Source organism: Vicugna pacos, chromosome 29 (genome assembly GCF_048564905.1).
Source record: "Vicugna pacos chromosome 29, VicPac4, whole genome shotgun sequence".
In the NCBI taxonomy this organism is placed as follows: domain Eukaryota; kingdom Metazoa; phylum Chordata; class Mammalia; order Artiodactyla; family Camelidae; genus Vicugna; species Vicugna pacos.
In genome coordinates, this window is record NC_133015.1 from 614,600 (window position 1) to 639,409 (window position 24,810).

The following is a 24,810-nucleotide window of genomic DNA, read 5'->3' on the forward strand; positions in this document are numbered from 1 at the left end:
ATCTCCGGTCCAGCCGGCTGTGCCTGTCTTAGGTTGTCCTCCTCTGAGGATCTTACCCGTCACTGGCTATCCAGCCATCCATAGAGGACACATTAAGTAGGCATCTCTTATCCAGCCAGCTATGTGACATTTCTCACAGCTTGTTTATCAGTTCAACCCATGACTTGTTCTCTACAGCCTTCAGGCAGGGCCTACAGTTTCCTGATAGCCAGTTGTTCCCTAGTATCAACAACCACCCATCACTTATACTCTTCTTGCCTTTTGCCTTTATGCCTCAGGACACCGGCTCAATTCATCTTCCAGAAATTGAATTTGCCTGTCCTCCACTTTGATATCTCAAAAAGACCTCAGCTTTGTCTCAAGACTCAGCTGTCTCTACCATCTGAGATCTCTTGATCTAGCCAGGGCTACAAATCCCAACTGTGACATTTAGAAATGGGATAAAGATGGGAAGGATGATAAAGCTGGAGAAAGGAATTAACATTTGTTTTTCCCCCCCTATGTGCCTGGCTCTGGGCCCAGCCCTGACACATCAGAGCTTTCAATTCTACTTCTGAAGAACACCAGGGAGGCTGGAGATGATACTTCCACTATCTGTGACTTTGGGTTAGGAAATAACTCTCTCCATCAAGATCCCAAGTGTTTTCATTCATGAAGACTAATCCACTTCCTTGAATTACTGATTTTCAGTTGCAGGTCTGAGAATTGATGAATATCTGTAATGAAATTTTGACCCATCTACAACAAAATAAGAAAAATAAGGGCAACAAAGTGCATTTATCCATAGGCTAAAATAGTCTATGTAAAGGGTTATCCTTTGTTCTGAGACCACAGTGGAACAATATGTTAAGATGGAGTAAAGTGATTCCTTATTGGAAAAATTGAATACAGCCAAAATTATCCTTCAAAATTTCTTATGAGGGTACAAAAATGAAGTCCAAGCCAATCACAGCCTAATTTTCCTACAGCATGGAATAGATTGCTAATCCTATGGTTGAGTGTATCTGATGAAATAATTGGGCTTCCTTTACATGTCATGATGGTTTTAAAAACAAACCTCTTAAAGACCTGAATGACACATAGCTGAGGGACATGGGACTGCAGACTCAGGGGAACAGAAGATTCACTGTACACCCAGACCTGCTAGGAGAAGGGAAGATCCACACCTTCCATGCCTTCATCAGTCCAGAGTACATGCTCAGTAAGTGGAAACAGAACAGCCAACAGACTGTCCCACACTCTTTAAAGTGTGTACTTTTGAACGTATATGGTTGAAGACAAGTCACAAAAGTTAAATGGCCGTATGACACTTTGTCCTTCCATTGTTGTGTTTTAGTTTTTGGTGGGGGGGAAAAAAACAAAAAACCTTCCTTTCATGACATGAGGTTGAGATCAAATAAAACTTTTAGTAAAAAAGGAATTGGAAAAATTAAACATTAACAGTCTTGTATCAATCTCCAAACCCTTTTAAAGGATACTTGTTTGTGAAATTCAGATCTCTGAATATACAAGTTATAAACTTAATATTAGAATAGTAAGCAGCTGCCATAGGAAATGGGGGGGGGGGAGTTGCAGCCAATATCCTAAGGTCAAACCTGGGTTCCTAAAGAAACGATCCATCTAAAGACTTCTTTTCAAAAGTGCTGAATTTAAACACCATTACTTTTAACCTATTTTTCTAACTTTCCATGGTTCCTTCTCATAGCATAGCTGAAAATTTAGCAAAAGAATAGATTTACCGTGTCAAAATCTAGTTCTCACCCCACTCAGATAAACCTACTCCACTCCACCTCAAACTCCACATCTAGCCCCTCAGCCAAAACTTCAGAGTCGTTCTTGTATGTTCCTTCTCCTTCACCCACTTCCAATCCAAAAGAGAATCTTGCCCATTCTCTCCTTAAACCAGATCCAGATTCCAACACCTACTCACCACCTCCAACCCACCAGGGAATGTGCAGATTATCACAACAGCTTCCTCACTGGCCTTGCTGGTTCAACCCTTGTCTACTGTCAGCACAGCAGCCTCAGCACTTCTACTAATGCTTAAGTTAGATCAACATTTATCTGCTCAAAACCTAAAAGTGGCTCCACATCATTCAGAATCCCAGGTTCTTACTCTGGCCAACAAGAGTGGCTTGACCCATGTATCTCACTTACTTCTCTGACCTCATCTCTTGCTGTATACTGTTTCATGAACTTGGGACAGTGTCTGGCAGAAGGCAGCTGTTAGACAATGGGTATCGGGCTCTGTTACCACTAGCCTTATTTCCATTACTGCTACTGTTACTCCCATCACTGTTTTGTCACCCACCACTTGCTCCCCTCCAGCCACACCACCTTTCTTGCTGCCCCAAAACACACAAAGTGGAGTTCTGCCTTTACACTCTGCATTTACTGTTCCCCTTGAGAAGAACACCCTTTTCCCCAGATATCATCCAGACCTTTCCAGGCTATCTGCAGGACTTCCTCACTCACCACCTTCAGCTCAAATACTCAGTACGTCCTTCTCTGACGACTCTATTTTAAAATTGCAACTGCTCCCTCTAACCATGACACCCCATCCCCTTTCCTTGTTTAATTGTTTTCCTTACAGCAACTACCACCTTCTAGCATAATATATAATATCTATTTTTTTTGTTGTTTATATTTTGTCTCTCTATATTTTAACATAAGCTCCAAGAGGGTAGTGATTTTGTACATTTTGTTTACTTCTGTATACTGGCTAGTAGATAATAAATATTTGTTGAACAAATAACATTCAATTATTATATTCAGATAATAAAAAACCACTAAGAATTTACTGAATTTAATATCCATTCATGATATTTTTAAAACTCCTTAGAAAACTAGAAATATTAGGGTATTCTCTCAATCAGACAAAGGTAGCTTTAAAAAAATTCTACAGGTAAGGTAACATTTAATAGTGAAATATTACATTCCTTCCCCCAAGGCTGAGAATTTAACAAGGATATCCACTCTCACCATTTCTATTTAATACGGCACTGGAGGTCTGAGCTAATGAAATAAGGCAAAAAGAATAAAAGGCATTAATATTATCAAAGATGAAGTTAAACTGTTTTATTCAAAGATGATGACTGTGTAGAAAATCCAAAGGAATCTATAAAATGTTAGGACTAGTGAGTGAATTTAACAGTATCACAGGGTATAAAGTCAACACCCCAAAATTCATTTTACTTTTAAAGACTAACAACAAACACTTGAAATATAAAATTTTAAAATACCATTTATATCCTCAAAAAATTAAACGCAGGATTACCATATGATTCAGTAATTCCACCTCTCATATGTAAACAAAACGATTGGAAATAGAGACTTGAATAGGTATCTGTACACCAATCTTCATGGCAGCATTATTCATAATAAACAAAAGATGAAAATAATGTTCATCTATACATGACTGGATAAGCAAAATGTGGTATTATATATAGTAAAATATTATTATACAGTCTGAGAAAGGAATGAAATTATGACACATGCTACATGGACAGGTGTTAAAGGCACTGTGCCAAGTGAAATAAAGCAGAAGGACAAATATTGTATGATTCCATGTATATGAGGTGCCTAAAACAGTCAAATCATACAGACAAAGTAGAATGGTAGTTTCCAGGGCTAAGCAAGGGAATGGAGAGCTATTATTTAATGGATACAGAGTTTCAGTGTAGGATGATAAAAAAAAGTTCTGGAGCTGGAGAGCAGTGATGGTTGCACAACAACGTGGATGTACTTAATGCCACTGAACTATACATACAAAAATGGTTAAAATAGTATATTTTATATTATGTATCATTTCAAAACCTCAGGGGCGTGGAAGGGGGCAGAACAGGGGTTGCTGACAATGAGGTACATGCAGAAAAAGATTCCACTACAAATTCTAAATAAGTAAGTAGCCGCTTTGCCATCCACAGAGACTTTATCAGCAACAAAAAGTCCAGGTTAAGGATTTGCTTTCCAAACTGATAGCCTACGGTTGACCCAGAATCAAGCAGACAAGTGGGGGCTGGGGGAGACTGGGGCCCAATAGCAGAATCCTGAAAATCTGACCCTCTTTGAAATGCTCACAGAGCCTCTGGGCTGCCGCCTGTAAGGACAGAACAGCAGTTCAGATTCCAGACCTTAAACCGAAAATGAAGTTTACAAATTAGCAATGAATAAATGTTACCCTTCCCGTGAAGAGCTGCAGCCCCAAGTGAAGCCAAATTCAAAAAAGACACAATTCAGCTCCTCTGTACACAGAAACAAATGAAGCTGCCCTAAAACTGGCATATTTCTCTCACTCTATCAAAACAGCATGGTGATGTCATGCTTTTCATCATCCCCCCAAACCAAACACCTATTCTTCCTGAAAACAGCTTGATATCTTCTAAGGGGAAAAAAGGAGAACTCAAAGTATAAAGAAAAAAAATTTTAAGTTTAAACTAGCAAGTAATAAAAGTCAATCTTTTCTTTCCTGTTTACTCATCTCCCTGACTGTGTGTGCACGTGTGTTACAAAATCCCTCTGAAAATTGTACAAGAAGGAAAAACCGTCTCCAAAATAATTAATGTAGTCTTATTCTGAAGCTTTTTCATTTTTGTAAATTTCCCCTTTATTCTTCTCCAGTGAATGTACTGGAGTCAGGATTAACCAGGTTCTTGTCTTGGAACCCTTTGAAAAATGTAAGTGCATTTGGCGGGAAGAGGAACAAAGAAACCCACTGAGTATCAGGGACCTGGGCCAATGGCTGTGCATGCTGTTTGGGTCCATGCTGTCAGGACACCTGTAAGGCACTGGACTTGCTGGGGACCTGTTAAATCATTTAAGTAAGGCCCAGTCATCTGCTTCATTCAAGAGGAGCTCAGGTGACCTGGGGATGCAGTCAGCACTGGGGACGCTGATCAGATGGTGTGAAGACCAGTTCCACAGAGCAAGCTCGCATGTCCCTCCCCGCACACCTAGAAGCTGCACCTCGTCCCAGCTCTCAGACACAGCAGAGGCCAGATATTCTGACAGATTCACTGTTTCAGACCCCACCCCCACTTAAAATAGTTTAGCATCCTCTCCCACTTCCTTTGTTTCTTATAAATTGCTATAGATTGTCTTTGATCTCAGAGGAGAGCTCCCTATAAAAGGAAGCAAACTGAGATGGAGAAAAACTTTACCCAAGAATCCAGCCCGATGGGTTAGAAGGACCCCTGCCAGAGACGAAGATTTAGGTCAATGACCCTTGACTAGAGACAAGCAGAGGGAAAGGAAGGGGGAATCACTTTGAAATGACACCCGCAGCCCAACTTACCCTCTGGTTACAAAGACTGTCATTTGCCTGATGGTCAAGTTAGAGAAAACCCAAGTCAAAAAAGGTGATTTCTAATAATAAAAGATCTTAACTTTGTCCAGTCCTTCTAATTCTCCATTTTTATAACTAATTCCATAAACAACTATACACTCACACAAGATCTGTTAACTATGCAAATTTGAAGACTGCTTCCATTGCCCAGCTTAAGACAAACATAGGAAAATTTTCATGGGATTATGAAAATGACTTCTGAATACTAGTATGTTTTTGTTTTTTAATTTTCACTTTATCAAGTCAAATATCTGCCTGACATTTAAAAAGCTTTAAGTCTTTGGGCTACAATGGACCACGAGAGTGAGTCACATTTTCCAGTTTCTGTGTCTTGTCTGACCAACACCATCAGAGCCAACCTTAAAGACACTGCCGCTGAGGAAGTTTCGTGGCCTCCCCTCGCACACCACGTCTGTCTTCCTACCCTCACTGTTAGTGGACATGCAGACTAGATACTTAATCACCTATTTAGACTTTTGTGAAATTAGCTTCTGTTTTTCCTCCTTCAAGTGAAGCAGCTCTACTTCTTCTAAGCCCTCCCAGCCATCTCGGGCTCCAGCCTCTTATCCCCACCCTGGGTCCCTCCAACACCCTCCGGGTTCTGCCAGGCTCCTCCAGGAGGGCTCTGAAGGGACCAGGTTTGGAGGACAAGGGCGAACAGTGTCATGCAGACTACAAATGCCTTGACAAATCCAAGGTGGACAAATCCAAGAAAGGCAGGTTCCCTTGCTGCAAGCCCACGAGGGACACCTCAATGGAGGGGGCAGGTCCTGATCTGGGCTTCAAAGGGGAGGTCAGGATGGGGCAGAGGAGACACTGGCTTTGCATGAGAAGTGTTCCAGCTTTGCCACACAGCAACCCTAGCACAGAACTAATGTAGGGTGGAGCAGGAGTGTCATAGGGAGGAGTGAAACAACTAGAAGACTTTTCACTGGAGAGATGGGTCTGTCCTAGAGATAAAGCTGGAAGGAAAAGATGACCAAAAACCCAGTGAAGCCTGAATGCTAAGCTGAGGGCCCTGAAAATCGTCAGAAAGGCAATTGAGAGGCCACTCTTGGATTTTAAAGCTGAGAGTAACACTGAAGATGTGTGAGCTAACAGCCATGTGTCTGAAGACGCTGATGGTGCATAGGGGTCAGTGAACACAGCAACCTGGGTTTGAGGCGAAGGGGCCTGCCACTGAGGTCTACTGATAAGCATGTTGCCCAAGACTGAGTCGAAAGTTTCACTGTCAAGCCAGATGAAGTCTGTCCACTGCCTTTAACCTAGCAGGCCAACCTAGGTCTCCAGGAAAAGAGGAAGCTCACCTGACCGGGTCTTGTTTGTAAAGCCAGCTGAGTTGCAATCCCCAGTATTCTATCTCGACTCTTAGCATATGTATGCATGAGGATCTGATGATCATTTCCCTCCTCTCGCTGCCAGGACCTGACAGAACTCCCTAAAAATATCAGAATAATGGAATGTTAGGACTCAACACAATGTTAGGAAGTGGATATTTCCTGTTACACACCAGCATGTCATTTTGCCCTGAGCGCCACCACATGCCCAGAACTGTGCTGGATTACAGTGGAAGCACTGCCCTACCAAAGACACCAGCTTAAAAACAAAAACCTCAACTACTTTATTTCACAGATGGACAAACTGGATGTAGAGACATTTCATGACACGTCCACCATTGTACAGATATGATGGAGCCAGGTTAAATATGCAGGCAGATGGACATATACAAGATGATTTCATTTTTATATATATAAAAGGGAAAGACTGTATATTTATAACTTCCCTATATATTTGTGTGCATATGTATATATGTGTATATATGCGTGTGCATATAAATATATATGTGCATATATGCAAAAGGCTCTCTGGCAGCTGAGACTATCAAAGAGTTAATAAGTATGCAACCTAATTTGGCATCCAGACAATGCAGATAAGGAAGCTTCCCTTTGATTCAGTTACTTACAGAAAAAATATTAATGATCTTTATCACTGGGCTCCCTGAGCAGACACAGCCTGGGAGCCGAAAGGAGCAGACTTTTAAGGAGCACTCTCATTTACTAACACACCATGCTGCCCCCCAAGTACAAGGAACTACGAAACATTCCACTCTCAAAACACACTTCCCCATCCCAGGATGTTTTCACTTAAAACAGGCAAGAATTGGTTGCATTCAGCACCAAGGGACAGCCTTGCTGAGCTGGGCCTTGTGGGTTTTTTCCAAGGAATAGCCTCCAAGCCTCTCCACTCAGGATTCCTGTGGGTGTGGCTTTATCTGTGGGCAAGGGACCAGGCCCTGACAATCTAACTCCCTTCCCCAGAATAAGGAGAAGATTTGAAAAGCCACTTAGAAATAACTCGATCAACCAATTTTCCTCACCAGTGGGCCTTAGGGAAACTGCCTTCATTTCCCCCCGGGTCGGGGGGTGGTGTGTGGCTTATGGGGACTTCGGTGGCGTCTGCATGGCAGGATGCTCTCGCAGAGGGCCTGCAGCTGACAGCTCAGGTGCTGGCCCTGGAGGTCTTAGAAAAAATGGTTAGTTATGTTTTCGCTACAAGTCAGACCGAACCTAGAGGTGAGAAGACAATCAACAAAGCCACAAAGCTGAGACTCCTGAAATGGGAAACAGCTGTCTCCGAAGGAAACTTTGGCTGCCCCTCTGTACCACGGGCGGCTGAGGATTAGGACAAGCGAGACAGAGACACACAGAGATGGAAAGACAGACTAAGTGCTGATCAGGCTACCTGGGAGGAGTGCAAAGGTGGACTGAGAAAGAGTAAAGGAAGAAACAAAGAAGGAAGAAGGCAATTCTGGAGGAAAAAACGCTATCAAGTTTAGTTATAAAGAAACCTCTCTGGCCATGCAAAAGAACGATCTGGAATTTGGTAACAGTGATCTCTTAAAGATAATAATTCTAGCCATACTCTTAAACAAATTCGGTCAGGTATGAAAAAGGGTCTTTGGCAGAACGAGGCCAGCTGGAGGAGCGTTCAGCTGAGATGCATGTGGTTTGGATGATTTTCAGCTGAAGTGAAAACTTAGGCTTTCAGGGTGTACTTATGAGAGGTTTTTTTTTTTTTTTAAACCATCCCAAAATGAAGCTTAAAAGAGTAGAAAAACAATCACAAAAAAAAAAAAAAAAGAGAGAGAGAGGAGGGTTTAGGGAGAAAATTGGGAGAAAGAATACGATGGAAAACACAAGTGAGATACAAAATTTTCCCCAGGGAAGCCCTGGCTTTCACTTTTAGTATTTAATAAATCTTTCTATATCAAAAGAGCTCTGAGTACAAAAAGTTTACAGAACCAGGAAGAGCTCAAGAGATGGAGAAAGTCATCTCCAGCGTAGTCCTAGTCTTTGAAGACAGGTTACTTCATGGGCACACAGGATAAGGCCCAAGTTTAACCTCCAATCCCAGTGGCAAACTAGGAGCCTGAGCTGGTGACACCCTCAAAAAGTGGCAAACGTTTCAGAATTAGATGTGTTCATACACAGCCTTGACTGTTGCCCGTGATCTCCCAGGATGAGGGGGAACAGAATGCATCTGTCCTTTCGTGACAGAGGGTCACAGAAACAAGGAGCCAGGGGTGAGGAAGGAATGGAGGAAAATTATATGTTTGAAGGCAGAAGATGGAGAGACAGCAAAGACAAACATTAAAGAAAGAGGGAAGAAGAATACAGATCTACAATTTCTAAATTACCCTTGGCTCAAAGTTCTGGTTTACCGCAGAAGCAGTATAATTATAAAGCTGGCTTAAAACAGACCTAGGATCTAGTTACTAATTTCTTACTAGCAATAGCATCAAAACCCTTTCTGCTGGTAGCTAGTCTCTTGACAAAAACCGTGCCTCTCATACACGATGTGACCTATAAGGAGAACCGGTTTTAATCACACAGATCTATAAAATGGTATGCAGTTGTGGTCTCCCTTCTCAGATGTCAATCCGAGCAGAGAAGAAAGTGAGGGTTGCAACTGTCAAAGTAACTTGGGGTTGGGGGGTACATTTTACATAAATGCTCCCTTGTCTTGCAGATGCAGTATACAGGCTAAGTTTGTCAGAAAATCTGGTGGGAACCCTCTGGTGGATTTGAGAAAAATGACCAGAAACAGTCCTGTTATGCTCATGTTTTTGGACCAGATTCTGCTTGGCCTCAGAAAGGAAATTCTGGCCTGGTTACAGCCTTACATGGGTGCTCAAATCCCCTGAACATTCACTGCAGAAATGCTTCCATTCCTACCCCATTATAGTTAGTAAGAACGGCAGGCATCACAGGCACACAGGGCCTGACTCCTGCTTACCTTAGCAATCACATAGCCAATGTTCAAAAGAAGACTTGTTTACTTCTAAGGTACAAAATTCCCATTTGTAAAAAACCTTTCTAGAATTATACATGGTAGGCATTTTTCTCCCTTTAACTATTGCTTGTGTTTCCTAGGAAAATGCCAAATTACAAATGTAGATTAAAAAAAAAAGGTAGCCTTTCAGAATCAGGATCCCAAGTTCTTTCCCAATACAACTAACTCATCAGTCAATGATTCCTCAGGATTAACAATCACTCCCTTTTAAATGCAAATCTCTGGTAGGAGGATTAAGTCACTGAGCCCCAGGAACTGGATGGAAGGGGGCTGGGGACAGTATGGGGCAGCTGGTGGAAAAGTGGTCTGTAGACAGCACAAGGGGTCTGGGGAGACCAGGAGAAGAGGCATGCAGGAAAGACAGACTTTCATTCCACTTTTCCTAGGCCTCAAGTGATGCTGAGTTTTCTGCCAGAAATTGCGAATCAGCTTGTCTCACCTTTTTATTAGTGAGACAACTGTAGTAGTATTTCAGATTCCTGGAACAGAGATCAGAAAACAAAAAACCTCAGTGAGTGGTGGAGGCATGCCCATGAAACACTATATAAATCAGTATCATCCATTTGCTTTTTTTCAACAGATATATACCCACCATGTACCAGGAACTATCCTAGTTGTTAATGAGAAAAAAATGATTTTTATGCCATGCCAATCATACTATAATGTACACTAGTATAAGCAAACTGCATAAAACAGATCATGGGGAGATCATAATTCATAATTATGAGTTGAGATGGGCCGTCAAGGTTTTGCTGAACTGATAAGCTGATTGTGGCAGAAAGTGTTGGCAGATCTGAAAACCCACGATCTGCTGGACTACATGTCCCAGCCTCCCTTGCACTTAAGGGTGGCCATATGACTGAGTTCAAGCCAACTGATTGGGAGTGGAGGGCATGTGTACCATTTTCAATCCTGGCCATAAGCATCTCTTTCATGGACTCCCCAGTGTTCTTTTCTTCTTTTGTCAGGTAGGATGGAGATGATCCCCAGGGCTGTCCTGGAAGCTGTGTATCAAGGATGGCAGAGCCTCAGCCCCTCTAGGTTCTGAAGGACTGACAGATGGAAGGCTGCTTCCCCATGTTCAACCCTACAGTGCTGTAGCAAAAGTAAACTTCTGTCACATCTGATCCAACACGCATTTCCCTGTCTGTTGTGGCAGTTGGGCTCGCTCACCGCTGAAGGGCTGACAATCCAGCACATGAGAAGCTGCACAGCGGTTAAGGGATCGGCATGTGCCAGGAAGCTCAGGAGAGGCAGTACATAAGGCTGGAAAGGTGGTAGAGCACAATGACACACATGCTCAGCGCTGGCTTCTTCCCACAGGCCTGTGTTTCTCAACCAGGGGTGATCTGGCACAGCACTCCTGTCTCCCAGGGAACATTTGTCAATGTCTGGAGCCATTTTTGGTTGTTACACCAAAGCGGGGGAGGAGTACCACTGACATCTGTAGGTAGAGGCCAAGGATGCTGCTAAACACCCTACAGGGCACAGGACATCCCCCTACATTAAAGAATTATCTGGGCCAAATGTAAACAGTACTGTGAGAAATCCAGCTACAGTAAATGGGGCACAAGCAACAATTCTTAAAAGGAGAGAATGGCAATCATGTTTGTGTTTTGAAGAGAGAATTCTGATAACAATCTAGAAGATGAGAAAAACCAGAGATGAGAAAAGCAATTCCATCCTTTGTTTGTCAAGTACTTACTATGTGTCAGGCACCAGGGATACAAAGATGAGTAATAGCCCAGCCAGTCCAATCATGATGACTTTTATGGGACCTGGGGAAACTTGACACCTGGCCTCAGGGCTCTGCCTCCGGATGCATTAGAATCCGTGGCCTTTGGTTACCAGTTCAGAGCCGACAAAAGTAAAGAAAGAAAGGATGCTGGACTAGATCAGTGATTGAAGAAATGGAGAAGAGGAACCTATCTGAGAAACATTTCAGAAGTTAAACCATAACTGGGTGTCCAAGTGGATGGAGAAGTTGAGAGACGTGAAGGCCAACTCTGAGCAGGTGATGATGCTAATAAGCAGGACATGCGGAGAAGAACTGACTTAAAGGGCTGTGATTTGCATTCTTTTCTTTGAGGCCTGTGAAAATCAGACATGCCTAAAGGACTGATACAAGCAATTGACATAAGAAATGTTGATGTCCAATAAACAGTTTCAAAGATGTTTCACTTCACTAATAATCACAGAAATGGGTATTAAGTCAAAATGCTCTTTTGTATCTTTCAGATTGGCAAAAAAATTTTTAATTATTAATATCCACTGTTAGCCCTGATATGATTAAACAGGAATTCTTACTCTCTTAGGGTGGAAGGGTAAATTTATAAAATCATACTAAATGGAAAATTAATTACTAATGCTTGGAAAAATACATATAAATATAATATATAATATTTACATGTACGTATTATATTATGGGTATAATATTGTGTGTGTGTGCGTATGCTCTTTAATCCAGCAATTTCACTTCTAGGAATAAATTCTAAGGAAATAATCAAATAAGTATAAAAAATGTATATATGCCCCAAACATTTAACATAGTACTGTTTATACTACATTGGAAACAAATGTACATAAATAGGGGACTGGTTAAATAAATTCCAATACTTTTTGAATTAATGAAAAATTATACAGCTACTAAGAATAACACTTATTGAAAGGAAAGATAGCCATACTATTAATAATATTAACAAGTTAACAATATTAAAGTGACTAAAATCAGGCTATTAAACAACTTGTAGAGCAGGATCCCTTTTATGTTAAAATATAGATAGGAAGGTAGACAGACAGACAGGTAGGTATGTAGATAGACGATAGATTACCTAATAAAGAAAAATCCACACTGGTAGATAAAAAGGCAGTAATGGTTGTCTGTGGGGGATGAGGTTGTATTCAGTCTTTCACTTCTTGGTAAATGCAAGTAAGGTTTTAACATTTTATAATATAATACGTATAACATAATATAACATTAAGTTATACATTTTATGGTCTGATGGTTTTACAAACATTTTTTCTTCGATACAACAGAAACAGTAGAAGCCCTTTAAATTGTACATAAGATCTCCTAGCCCCTCCAAAAAAAGATAATGGCCTATTTAATTCTCTGTGTTTAAATCGTTCACTATAAAGGAAAGTTCAAAGGAAAGGTGACCACACGTGCTGGTCCTGGGTTGCACACACTGTCCTGCCATAGTTATTAAAACTGTCCACTTCCACTCTCAAAGTTTCCTGGTTGGGGAATAAACTATAAGATCACACCACTCAAAGATGAAATCTACAAATGTAACACTGCTAAATTTTATCCTAATACACAGTTTGGCCAGTCTCCCAGAAGTTCTCTTTGCATTCCCCAGGCCCCTCAGTCTTTGCTGTCTAATCATTTCACGTATTATTTATAGACAGAGACCAACCTAAAATACCCTGCCCTTCGATTCCCTCTAGCCAACAGCTGAAGGAATTTACCTTTGCCTTCACTGAAGACTAAATTGTATCATTAAGGCTTCCATCTAAACCTTGTTATTTTGACTTTTTGACTTCCTTTGCACTCTCTGATATATAAAGTAGCAACAATTTCTACAATGAACAAGTGTGTTTGTCTACCAGAAATTCTTTCTGTCCCTCAGCTTCCTAATGGTTATGTATTTGAGAATCTGAAAAACTGTCTGGCATGGTTTAACGAGAGCATTTAAACAGGCTTTCCCTACAAAGCTTATCAGCTAGTTACTTGTATGAATAGGTTAAATATTTTCCATAGTATTTATACAAATATGATACCAGGTTTCATGTTCAACCTAATAAAAAGGAAGTTATTCTTTCCTTATATTACTCCCGTTTCTTTCATTTTTATCTTTCCCTTCTTTACAACCACTTGACTAACAGAAATGCACAGGGCAGATGTGGAAATGTCGCTTTATAAATACAAGATGCAGCCAGTATACTGTTGTTGTTCTTGTTTTAGGGAAAGAAAAGGTAACTATTCCTCCAGGATGTATGCTTTGGCCATGAAACTGAGGTCTAAAATCAAGTCAAAGGACTATGTCGAGTTAAAAACAAGAACTGGAAATGAAACAATCTATGTGCTGCATCCAGAGTGGTGAAGCAGAGGCTAGTGTGATACGCAGAAAGTATCCCAGCACGTTCTGGGTGCTTAACAAAAGTGCTCCTTGTTTCCGTTATTTCCCAAAGGCTCCAAGCACAAATACGCTGCAAATTCTCTGCCAACGGAGAAACGCTCTGCTAACGGCTTCATTCATTCCCACAAGCTATATTTATTCATTTTTCAACCAAAGTGGCATATTGAACATGTATTCCTGTAAATTCCTGAAATCCATTCATTAGGCTTTCAGCTAGCTTCTCATGCACCTCCACATTCCAGAAGCCAACCCCAGCAAACCCAAGTCCCAGATGCTCCACAGGCAAATGCCTTCATATCCAGCACTGGGCAAGGAAAAGGCCTTTAGGCCAAGACTGCATGATGATGAGTGATCAGCTAGCCCTGCATGTCGCCTTTTAACTCATAGCCCAACCCCCTAACTATGACACCACCCAAAATATTGCCTTCCATTGCAGGTCCTACACCTTCTGCCTTTGTTTTCCTAAACTCAGAATAGAAGCAGATTAGACCAGCAGATGGCTGACATGCTCTTGTGATCTGGGACAGCCCTTCAAAGTAGGCAAGTGGGAGGGAACAGCTTCAGACCAGCAGGTCACCCACTGGCAACCTCACCTGGATCATTCCGTGCAGCCCAAGAGACAGCATGTCATTCAGAGGGTAGACAGCAAAGACTCTGACAGCTACAGCTAAAGGACCATCGTGCCCCCAGCACAGTTTATGTTTCTCAGTAAACAGGGAAAGAAAGTCCCCTGGAAATGCATCTGAAATTGGGCAGTTTCTAACAGAACTAGAACTAAAATGTAAACCTTTTTTAAATTACATTTTCCCATTGTAGAAAGTTCTAATTGGGAAAGACTATGGTTCTAGTGCTTCAATTTACCTATAAAACCAGAAACACCACTAAATACAGCTAATGACAAGTGACCTCACAAAGATGTCACAGCTGATGTCTGGAACAGCAATAGGATACAGGGGATAGTCCCCCAAAAAAGTTTACAGACAAATGAATTATTCCATGAACAAACAGAGGGGCCAATCTAAACATCAGTATATGAGGCAAATACTACATGGTATCACTTACATATGGAATCTAAAAAATACAACAAACTAGTGAATATAACAAAAAAGCAGACTCACAGATACAAAGAACAAACTAGTGGTTACCAATGGGGAGAGGAAAGGCAGAGGGGCAATACAGGGGTAGGGGACTAAGAAGTACAAACTATCAGATACAAAATAAGCCACAAGGATATATGTACACCACGGGAATAGAGGCCAATATTCTAAAGTAACTGTAAGTGGAGTATAACCTTTAAAAACTAGCTCACGCGCGGTAAAAGGGGAAAAAAGTCCAATTAGGCCCAACTCCAAATGACCCCTGAAGAAATCAAGACAGGAATGCCGACTTATCCTTCCTGAAACGCGAACGGTACCACACCAACACCCATTAAGAAACCTCAAGATTCAAACACTCCACGCCAACACTGGTGCCGCTCATGCTGCTTAGAAAGGCTGCGCAGGAGAGCAGCCCTGGCAGCACGGAAGGGGCTGAAGCAAAGCCGGCCGCGGCAAACGCAGGCGAGTGGGACAAACAAGATGACGATTTCGGGGCTGTGCACACACGCCGCTGCCGACCGCTTTGCAGACCACGGCCCCGCCGCGAGCATCTTGAAGGACTTCGCGGCTTCACAGTCCCGACGTCAAGGGAAGGCCGCGAGGGGAGCGCCCGGGGGTCGGGGCCCTGTTACCGTCCTGCGGGGCCCTGGCGGCCAGGGTCCCGGCCTCCACCTCCACTCCCCGCGCCCAGCGAGGGCCGGCCGGGAAGCGCCCCGAGCAACGCCCCAGCGCGAGCAGCCCGGCCCCGCCCGAGACCCCCGGTGCGCGGACGGCGGGGCAGCCCGCTGGGGTCCGGGCCGGGCTCGGGGCCGCGGCCGGGGCCGGGGCCGGGGCCGGGGGCCGACGCCGCAGCTGCGTCTGCCGAGGCCAGGCGGCGGGCCGCGCGGGCGGGCGCGGCCGGCCGGCGGGGCAGGGACACTCACCACACCACGCAGCTGGAGCCCTCGCCGAAGTACCAGGTTGCTGGAGCGCCGCCGACGTCGAACAGCTGCCCGCGGACCATCACACGGGGCCGCGTCCACCACCGCCATGTTGGCTGCCGGGCGGCCGCCGCTCGGCCCACGCCGCGCCTCCCAGAGGAACAGCGCCGCCGCCGCCGCCGCCGCCGCCCGGGAGAGCCCCAGAGCCGAGCCGCCCGCGAACCATCTCGGGGCCGCACCGCTGCCGCCGCCGCATTCGGCACGAAGCTCCGCGGCAGCCGCTCGGTCAGCGCCGCGCTTCCCGGAGGGACTTCGCTGCCGCCGCTGCAGCCGCTTCAGCCGCCTGGAGGGAGAAGGGCCGGCGCCGCTCGGGAGAACGGCAGACACGTCTGCCCCTCGGAAAGGCTGCCGCGTGACTGCCTGGCAATCTGACCTTCGGGTGGGCGGAGGGAGGGCGCCGGGGCGTGGCCTGGAAGCGTGTGCGCGGATTGGCTGTCGTGTCTCTGGGGGCGGGTCTGGTGGCCCCTCGGCTTTGTAGTCTTTTTGCCTATCAGGATTTTTTTTTTGAAGGGGGGGGGTAGTGATTTGTTTTATTTTTACAGTGATCACCTATCAAATTGTTTTACTTTGATATTATAGCCCCAAACTGGAGTACAATTGGAGCCGCCCGCGAACCATCTCGGGGCCGCACCGCTGCCGCCGCCGCGTTCGGCACGAAGCTCCGCGGCAGCCGCTTGGCCCACGCCGCGCCTCCCAGAGGGACAGCGCCAGCGCCGCCGCCGCCGCCGCCGCCGCCGCCGCCGCTCGGGAGAGCCCCAGAGCCGAGCCGCCGGCTGCTCGGACCGGCTGCCGCCTGCCTGCCTGCCTGCCTGCCCACCCGCCTACCTGAGGGACTGACTGAACGGGTGGGCGGAGGGAGGGGCGCGCGCCCAGGAGGGCGACAGGGGTGGGGCCAGGGAGCGCGCGCGGGCGGATTGGCTCCCATGGCCCGGGGGCGGGGCTGCGCGCTCAAGGCGGAGACACCTGTGTAAACTAGCCTTCACCCAAGTTTGTCACCTCATAGAAAGGGAACAGTGCTTCCTAACAAATATGACCCACTTCACAAGAACAGCTCGCCCAGCAGGGGCAGCATGGGGAGAGATGTCTGAATTTCCCACGTCTGGGTAGGAACTGGGATCAAGGCTAAGAGGAGTGGAAGCCTCAGTCACCCTCCTTGGGGGCTGGCAGAGACCCCAAGTTATCAGACCAAGGGAACTGACCCGCTCATAAGGCTGAGATGAGCGAACAATCCAGGGACAGGAGCCGAGCAGGGAAGCAGATCACGGCTGTCTCCCAGAACTCCCTTGTTCCCCTCCCAGTCTGCCCAGCCCTCCTCACAGAGTGTCCTGGCCCACCTCTCCAGCCCTTCCTCCTGACCCTACCTCAGACGTTCTAATCCTTCGTGGACACGCCCTGGCTCTTTCTTACCCCTGCTTCCCCTGTCGCCAGTGCATCTTTCTCCAGGTTCTGGGTTCTGATTCCTTCCCTGGGACCTGGGCAGGGTCAGGACAGCAGAGACTCCCTGAGGATGGCCTGTATACCACACCAGCATGCAAAGCTGTGGCCACGGGGTCACACAGGTGGCATGGTCCTCTACTTGGCCCTGCAAAGAACTTGAAGAAATGACCTCACGCCAGGGCCCTCTCTCCATCTCCGACACACACACACACACACACACACACACACACACACACACACACACACACAGACACACACACACACACACACACCCGTAGGTCGACCTCACAGGTCCTCCTCCACTGCTCTGCTTCCTCCTGTCCACCTGAGCAGCACCCAACTGCTCCCAGTCCTCCTTGACTCTTCTGTGAAGGAGAGTTTTCTGCACATTTTCACCTTTGCCACCTCCCTGTCCAGCTGAGCCTCCACCAGAGAAATGGACTCAGTTTCCAGGCTCAGACAGAGAAGCTGCCACCCCCCTTGTGGGTGTCACCCCACTGTGTCTATGCCTAGAGCAGCACACGTGGCAGGCACTGGGGAAAATGTGGTGGGTGACAGACAGAGCCTGGACCCTAATTTCCCTGGTGGGACTCAGACCTGTGACTACTCTGCTTTCAGGAGCTTCAAGGTGAAATGGGCTAACTAACACGTCCTTCTCTCAGGGCCCTCAGCGAAGGATGGCAATCATCACGTACCTACACGAGTTAGTGGCTATTATCTGCTCCACACATTGCAGTCTTTTAGAATGAAGCTGACCAAAGGCTGGTTCTTTCATGATCCCTTGTGCTACCGAGGAGACCCTCAGAAGTGCAAATTACACACACGAGGGTACGCCACTGGGCCCAGAGTGGCTTCCTTAGAACCAGCTGGGGCATTCAGATCACATCCCATGTAATGCTTTCACTTCTCCTTCCCCTGAATGCAGGCTTCTTTAAGAGCCAGCACTTTTTAACAGGAAGGTTTCAACCATACACAAAAACAGAAAAATGCAATAGAAACAGTAGAGCCAACACCTACATATCAGACAATGTTAACATTTCCCCATATTTGCTTCAGCTCATTTTTTAAATAAACACTTTATTGAGACATTCACATAGCATATAATCCCCCCCTCCATTTTAAGTGTATAATTTCATGGCTTTCAGCATAGTCATAGGTTTTGTCATCATCGTCGCAATAAATATTACAACATTTTCATTACCTCCAGAAGAAACCCCACATCCTTTAGCTATTATGCCCTGTCTCCATGTCCATGCCCCAACAACCACTAATCCTCTTACTGTCTCTGTAGGTTTCCCTATTCTGGACTGCCACATGAATGCAATCATACAACATGTGGCCATTAAGGTCGGCTTCCTTCACTTAGACTGCTTGTCAGGTCCATTCATTCAGAGTGCTGTGAAGCACTCTGTTCCTGAAAAGGATGAAAATATTCTTTTTTTTTTTTAATGAAGTTTAACTAGTCTTTGTACCTAGCTAGCATTACTTGGTAAAACATTCCCTCAATGCATTTCCAAAATTATGACCTTGCAAATTCGAACACGTTTCTGAAATAAATTTCCTTGTAAGAGTAGAATACACTAAACTTCCAAAATTATTAATAACACTAATTAAGGAAAACAGGGAGTAAAGAAAAGGGGTCTGGAAACTGAAACAAATGCTCAGTCTGCAACCTCAAGTCTCACTCTAGTTGTGCGACCTAAGGAACTGCCCTCACCTTTAAATACTTTCTTATTTGAGAGAGAGCGCACTGCCCTTCCCTCCCTGCAAGGTGGCTGTTCAGGTAACGTGAGGTAAGAGTACCTAGCACAGTACCTGACACGAAGTGTCCAGAAATAGTTTGCTTCCTTCATTCAACACGAAAGACACACTCACGTGAAGGTTAAGATGTAAGGGAGCCTATACTTCCACAAGTCTCCGTCAGCACAAAATATGACAGGTAGTTTGGTTCTAATATAAAAACAACACCCACCCACCCCATTCCACGAACGCTTCTGAGGGATCTGGAGCCAGACAAGGGAGCCTGCATGCGCTCCTGCAAGAACTCCTTCGGGGCCACTGAGCACTAAAGCAGCAACTGGAAGAGTCCAGTCACTGTGCTAAAACGTCTGGATGCCTTTATGCTAGTACCGGAGCTCACGCGCGGTAAAAGGGGAAAAAAGTCCAATTAGGCCCAACTCCAAATGACCCCTGAAGAAATCAAGACAGGAATGCCGACTTATCCTTCCTGAAACGCGAACGGTACCACACCAACACCCATTAAGAAACCTCATGATTCAAACACTCCACGCCAACACTGGTGCCGCTCATGCTGCTTAGAAAGGCTGCGCAGGAGAGCAGCCCTGGCAGCACGGAAGGGGCTGAAGCAAAGCCGGCCGCGGCAAACGCAGGCGAGTGGGACAAACAAGATGACGATTTCGGGGCTGTGCACACACGCCGCTGCCGACCGCTTTGCAGACCACGGCCCCGCCGCGAGCATCTTGAAGGACTTCGCGGCTTCACAGTCCCGACGTCAAGGGAAGGCCGCGAGGGGAGCGCCCGGGGGTCGGGGCCCTGTTACCGTCCTGCGGGGCCCTGGCGGCCAGGGTCCCGGCCTCCACCTCCACTCCCCGCGCCCAGCGAGGGCCGGCCGGGAAGCGCCCCGAGCAACGCCCCAGCGCGAGCAGCCCGGCCCCGCCCGAGACCCCCGGTGCGCGGACGGCGGGGCAGCCCGCTGGGGTCCGGGCCGGGCTCGGGGCCGCGGCCGGGGCCGGGGGCCGACGCCGCAGCTGCGTCTGCCGAGGCCAGGCGGCGGGCCGCGCGGGCGGGCGCGGCCGGCCGGCGGGGCAGGGACACTCACCACACCACGCAGCTGGAGCCCTCGCCGAAGTACCAGGTTGCTGGAGCGCCGCCGACGTCGAACAGCTGCCCGCGGACCATCACACGGGGCCGCGTCCACCACCGCCATGTTGGCTGCCGGGCGGCCGCCGCTCGGCCCACGCCGCGCCTCCCAGAGGAACAGCGCCGCCGCCGCCGCCGCCGCCGCCCGGGAGAGCCCCAGAGCCGAGCCGCCCGCGAACCATCTCGGGGCCGCACCGCTGCCGCCGCCGCATTCGGCACGAAGCTCCGCGGCAGCCGCTCGGTCAGCGCCGCGCTTCCCGGAGGGACTTCGCTGCCGCCGCTGCAGCCGCTTCAGCCGCCTGGAGGGAGAAGGGCCGGCGCTGCTCGGGAGAACGGCAGACACGTCCGCCCCTCGGAAAGGCTGCCGCGTGACTGCCTGGCAATCTGACCTTCGGGTGGGCGGAGGGAGGGCGCCGGGGCGTGGCCTGGAAGCGTGTGCGCGGATTGGCTGTCGTGTCTCTGGGGGCGGGTCTGGTGGCCCCTCGGCTTTGTAGTCTTTTTGCCTATCAGGATTTTTTTTTTTGAAGGGGGGGGGTAGTGATTTGTTTTATTTTTACAGTGATCACCTATCAAATTGTTTTACTTTGATATTATAGCCCCAAACTGGAGTACAATTGTCCTAGACAGACAGTGGTCTAAGAACTTCTGTTCTTGAGTCCAACCACCTGAAAAAATGAAGTATAAAACTCTGGCTCCTAATGCTCCTAATGCCGGCCCAAGTTCACCGGAGGCACTTCTCCAGGTCAGTCAACTCCCTGCAGGCAGGTGCAGTATGGTCAGGAAGAGAGGGTGGGGCGGCTGCAGAGAGGGGGGCAGCGGGAGGCGGGGGCAGCCCAGGCAAGGCTGTGGATTTCCTCCAAGTGTGCCCCTCAGTCTGCTCTGGGGGCGCCCTCTGCTGCCTCAGGGTGGCAATTGGCATCACTCCAGGTGGGTCGACTCCTGGGAGACTTCCTCTATTCGACAGACAGGGAGATAGACAAATAAATACACAGACATACACACTTGCCTTTTCCTCCATTTAGAAACAGACATATATCCTAACCTCCTCCTCCAACTCAATTAGATAGGTAGACAGATACATACAAAGACAGACAGACACACACACGTCTCCCCTACTCCTCAGTTAGGTAGGTAGAGAGACACACTAATCTCCTCCTCCATTAGATAATAGATAGACAAACTTAATAGACTCTTTCTCCTCCTCCATTAGATAGATAGTCAGTGAGATAGACGGATAAACACACTAGCCTCTACCTTCTCCTTTTAGAGAGAGAGACACACATAGCCAGACACACGGGCCTCCTCCTTCTTCCCCATTAGATATAGATAGAGACAGACTCACAGACACACATACAGACAGACACACTAGTCTCCTCCTCCTCTGACAGAGAGATAGACACTCTAGCCTCCTCCTACACTCGATTAGATATAGGTACATACATAGATATCTGATAGATAGAGAGACAGACATATTAGCCTACTCCTCCTCCATTAGAGTGCATACATTGAGAGACACACACACATTAGCCTCCTCCATATTTAGTTACAGATACATAGACAGACCCGCACGCACGCACACACACACATGCCTTCTCCTCCTCCTCAATTAGGTAGGTAGGTAGATAGGCACTCTAACGTCGTCATCCAACGGACAGACAGATAGATAAAAAGACACACTAGCCAGACTCTAGGCCTCCACTACATAGATAGATAGATAGATTGATAGATAGATAGATAGATAGATACATAGAAAGATAGACAGACAGACAGGCAAAGAGAGAGACATTATAGTCGCCTCTTCCTCCGTTAGATAAACAGACAGACACACACATAGACTAGCCTCTGCCATCCTCCAATAGATAGGCAGTCAGGCAGGCTGTCAGACAGACAGACACACTAGAGGCGGGGTGCGGTGCCGGGACGGGGTTCGGCGGCAGCGACCGAGAATAGGGTGCCCCTCGCGAGTCAGAGGATTTTCTCCCATGTCCCTAGCTGCCTTGCCTGCGGGCGCCCTCTGCTCCCTCAAGTTTGCAAAACTCAAGCATTTGAAGTCAGCCTGCTCCTGGGAGCGGGCGAGGTAAGGTCAGGGAAAGAGGTCAGCAGCAGAGGAGGAGGTGGCACAGCAGCTAAGGGGGATGCCTCCGCGAATTGGTCATTTTCTTCCCATCTCCCCCTCTCCAGGACTCGGGGCGGCCTCTGCTACCCCAGGCTTGAGGGATTTAAGTCTCCTTCTCAGCAAGGTCCTGGGAGGCTGGTGAGGTTAGTTCAGGGGCAGGGATGTCGCTGGGAGCGGACTGCCTCGCGGGGGCCAATCAGTTTCCTCCTTTCTCCACAAGGGCCTGTCCTGGGGGCGACCTCTCCCGCCCCAGGTTCACAGTATGTATGTTTGCAGCTGCCCTGCGCCCCGGAAGCGTGCGCAGTGCGGTCAGGGGATGCAGTGAAGAGGCGGGGCTGCCCCACCGAAAAGGTGTATTAGCTCCCATGTACTCCTTGGACGGTCCTGCGGTCGGTATCTGTTACCTTAGGTACACGACGGGCACAAAGCCATGTTTTCCGGCTCCAGCGAGACGGGCGCGTGGTGGTCAGGGCGCGGGGCGGGGGCGGGGCGGTGGCGGTTACAGCGAGAGCGGAAGCGGGGAGCACACGTTGCCAACGGAAGCTTGTGGATTTCCATCCAGTGTCGCCCTCAGCCTGCAATGGGGGCGCCCTCTGCTGCTTCAGGGTGGCATTTGGCATCCCTCCAGGTGGGTCGACTAGTGGGAGGGTTCCTACATTATACAGACAGAGAGACAAATAAATAGACACACAGACACACTAGCCTCTTCCTCCATTTAGAAACAGCCATATATCCTAATTTCTTCCTCCTCATCCGTTATATAGGTAGACAGATACATTCTTAGTCAGACAGAAACACATGCGCGCACACACACACAAACTAGCCTCCTCCACTTCCTGAAATAGGTAGATAGGTACATAGATACACAAACCACCTCCTGCAACAGATAGACAAATAAAAAGACACACATGCCTGCTGCATTCCCTCCTGTAGATAGAGAAGTAGATAGATAGATAGGTAGATAGATATATACATAGATATGCGGGCAAAGAGAGACACATAATAGTCGCCTCCTCCTCCGTTAGATAAACAGTCAAGACACACACAAAGTCTAGCCTCTGCCATCCTCCAATAGATAGGCAGTCAGGCAGGCTGTCAGAGAGACAGACACACTAGAGGCGGGGTGCAGTTTGGAGCCGGGGTGCGGCGGCTTCAACAGGGGACTAGACTGCCCTTTGCGAGCCAGAGAATTTCCTCCCATGTCCCTAGCTGCCTTTCATGGGGGCGGCCTCCGCTCCCCCAAGATCACCGGACTTAAGGCCTTGAAGTCACCGTGCTGCTAGGAGCGGGTGTGCTGAGGTCATTGGAAGAGATCAGCAGCAAAGGCGGAGGCGGCACAGCAGCAAAGGGGGATGCCACGGCGAGTTGGTCATTTTCCTTCCATCTCCCCCTCTCCTGGCCTCGGGGCGGCCTCTGCTACCCCAGGTTTGCGGGATTTAATTCTCCTTGTCTGCAAGGTCCTGGGATGGTGGTGAGGTGTGTTCAGGTAACAGGGATGTCGCTGGGAGCGGACTGCCTTTGGTGATCCTATCAGTTTGCTCCCATCTCCACAAGGGCCTGGTCTGGGGGCGGCCTCTCCTGCCCCAGTTTCATAGTATGCATGTTTCCAGGTAAGCTTAGGCCCCAGAGGCAGGTGCGGTGCTTTCAGGGGCTGGAGGCTTTAACTTAGTCTTGTCAGGCATGAGGTTTCCGGATGAACTTTCTTTTGAACTGAAATGTGAATGAGAAATATATAAGCCTGGTGGTGGGAGGAGCATTGAAGGCCACGAGATGAAATAGCCTGAGGTGAGAGGAAAGCTTGGGTTCAGGGAACTCCTGGTACTTCAGCAAGATTTGAGAATGAGTTTGGGAGTAAGAAGGGGCAATAATTGAGGCTGGATAGAGGCCTTGCAAACCTCATTAAAGAGTTTGCATACTATCGAAAGCACAGCTGGGAACCAGTGGGAGGTTTTAAGCAGGGCAATTTCATAATCCCATTTGTGTTTTTAGAAATATTCTGGCTAAAGTGAAGAGAATTCATTGGAGTGGCAAACGCTTGCAGTGATCTGGGACGAAGATGATGGAGGTCTGAACTGAAGTGGTGGTGGCAGAGAAATGGATTGGCTTATGGAATCAGTGTCACTTTGTGATTGATTAGACATGGGAGACAAGGGAGAGGGGAGGCATCTGATTTGGGGAGTAGATGGTGGTGCCATTTATCTAACTAGTAACGGAAACCTTGGATTTTGTGATTGCTGTTACCCCTTTAGGGTTACAGGAAAGCCCTCTCTGCACAACTGGATGGTATCGTCTCGCAGAAGCCCAAGTCAAAATGCATAAACCTAAGGAAGCTATTCTTTCATGCAATCAAGGTATTCTTGACATCTTTAAGGATGGTCGACTGTTTCTTCTCAATTTCAAGGAGAAAGATAATGGTTTTAAAACCCAGATGCTATATTTTATATTTTAATTTGCCAACTAG

At 47.2% G+C, this 24,810-nt stretch overlaps 1 protein-coding gene across 1 annotated transcript in view; it reads right to left on the reverse strand.

Annotated features, from left to right (window-relative positions):
* Window positions 1–20,377, reverse strand: part of LOC140690214 (uncharacterized) — a 39,009-nt gene extending 18,632 nt beyond the window's left edge. Inside the window, exons 1-2 of the mRNA XM_072951693.1 lie at window positions 20,193–20,377; window positions 15,860–16,199 (exon numbers count right to left, since the gene is read on the reverse strand). Coding sequence (XP_072807794.1) covers window positions 15,860–16,199; window positions 20,193–20,272 — 420 coding nt within the window. The 5' untranslated portion in view covers window positions 20,273–20,377. The remainder of the gene's footprint in view (window positions 1–15,859; window positions 16,200–20,192) is intronic.
* Between the last annotated feature and the right edge of the window lie 4,433 nt (window positions 20,378–24,810).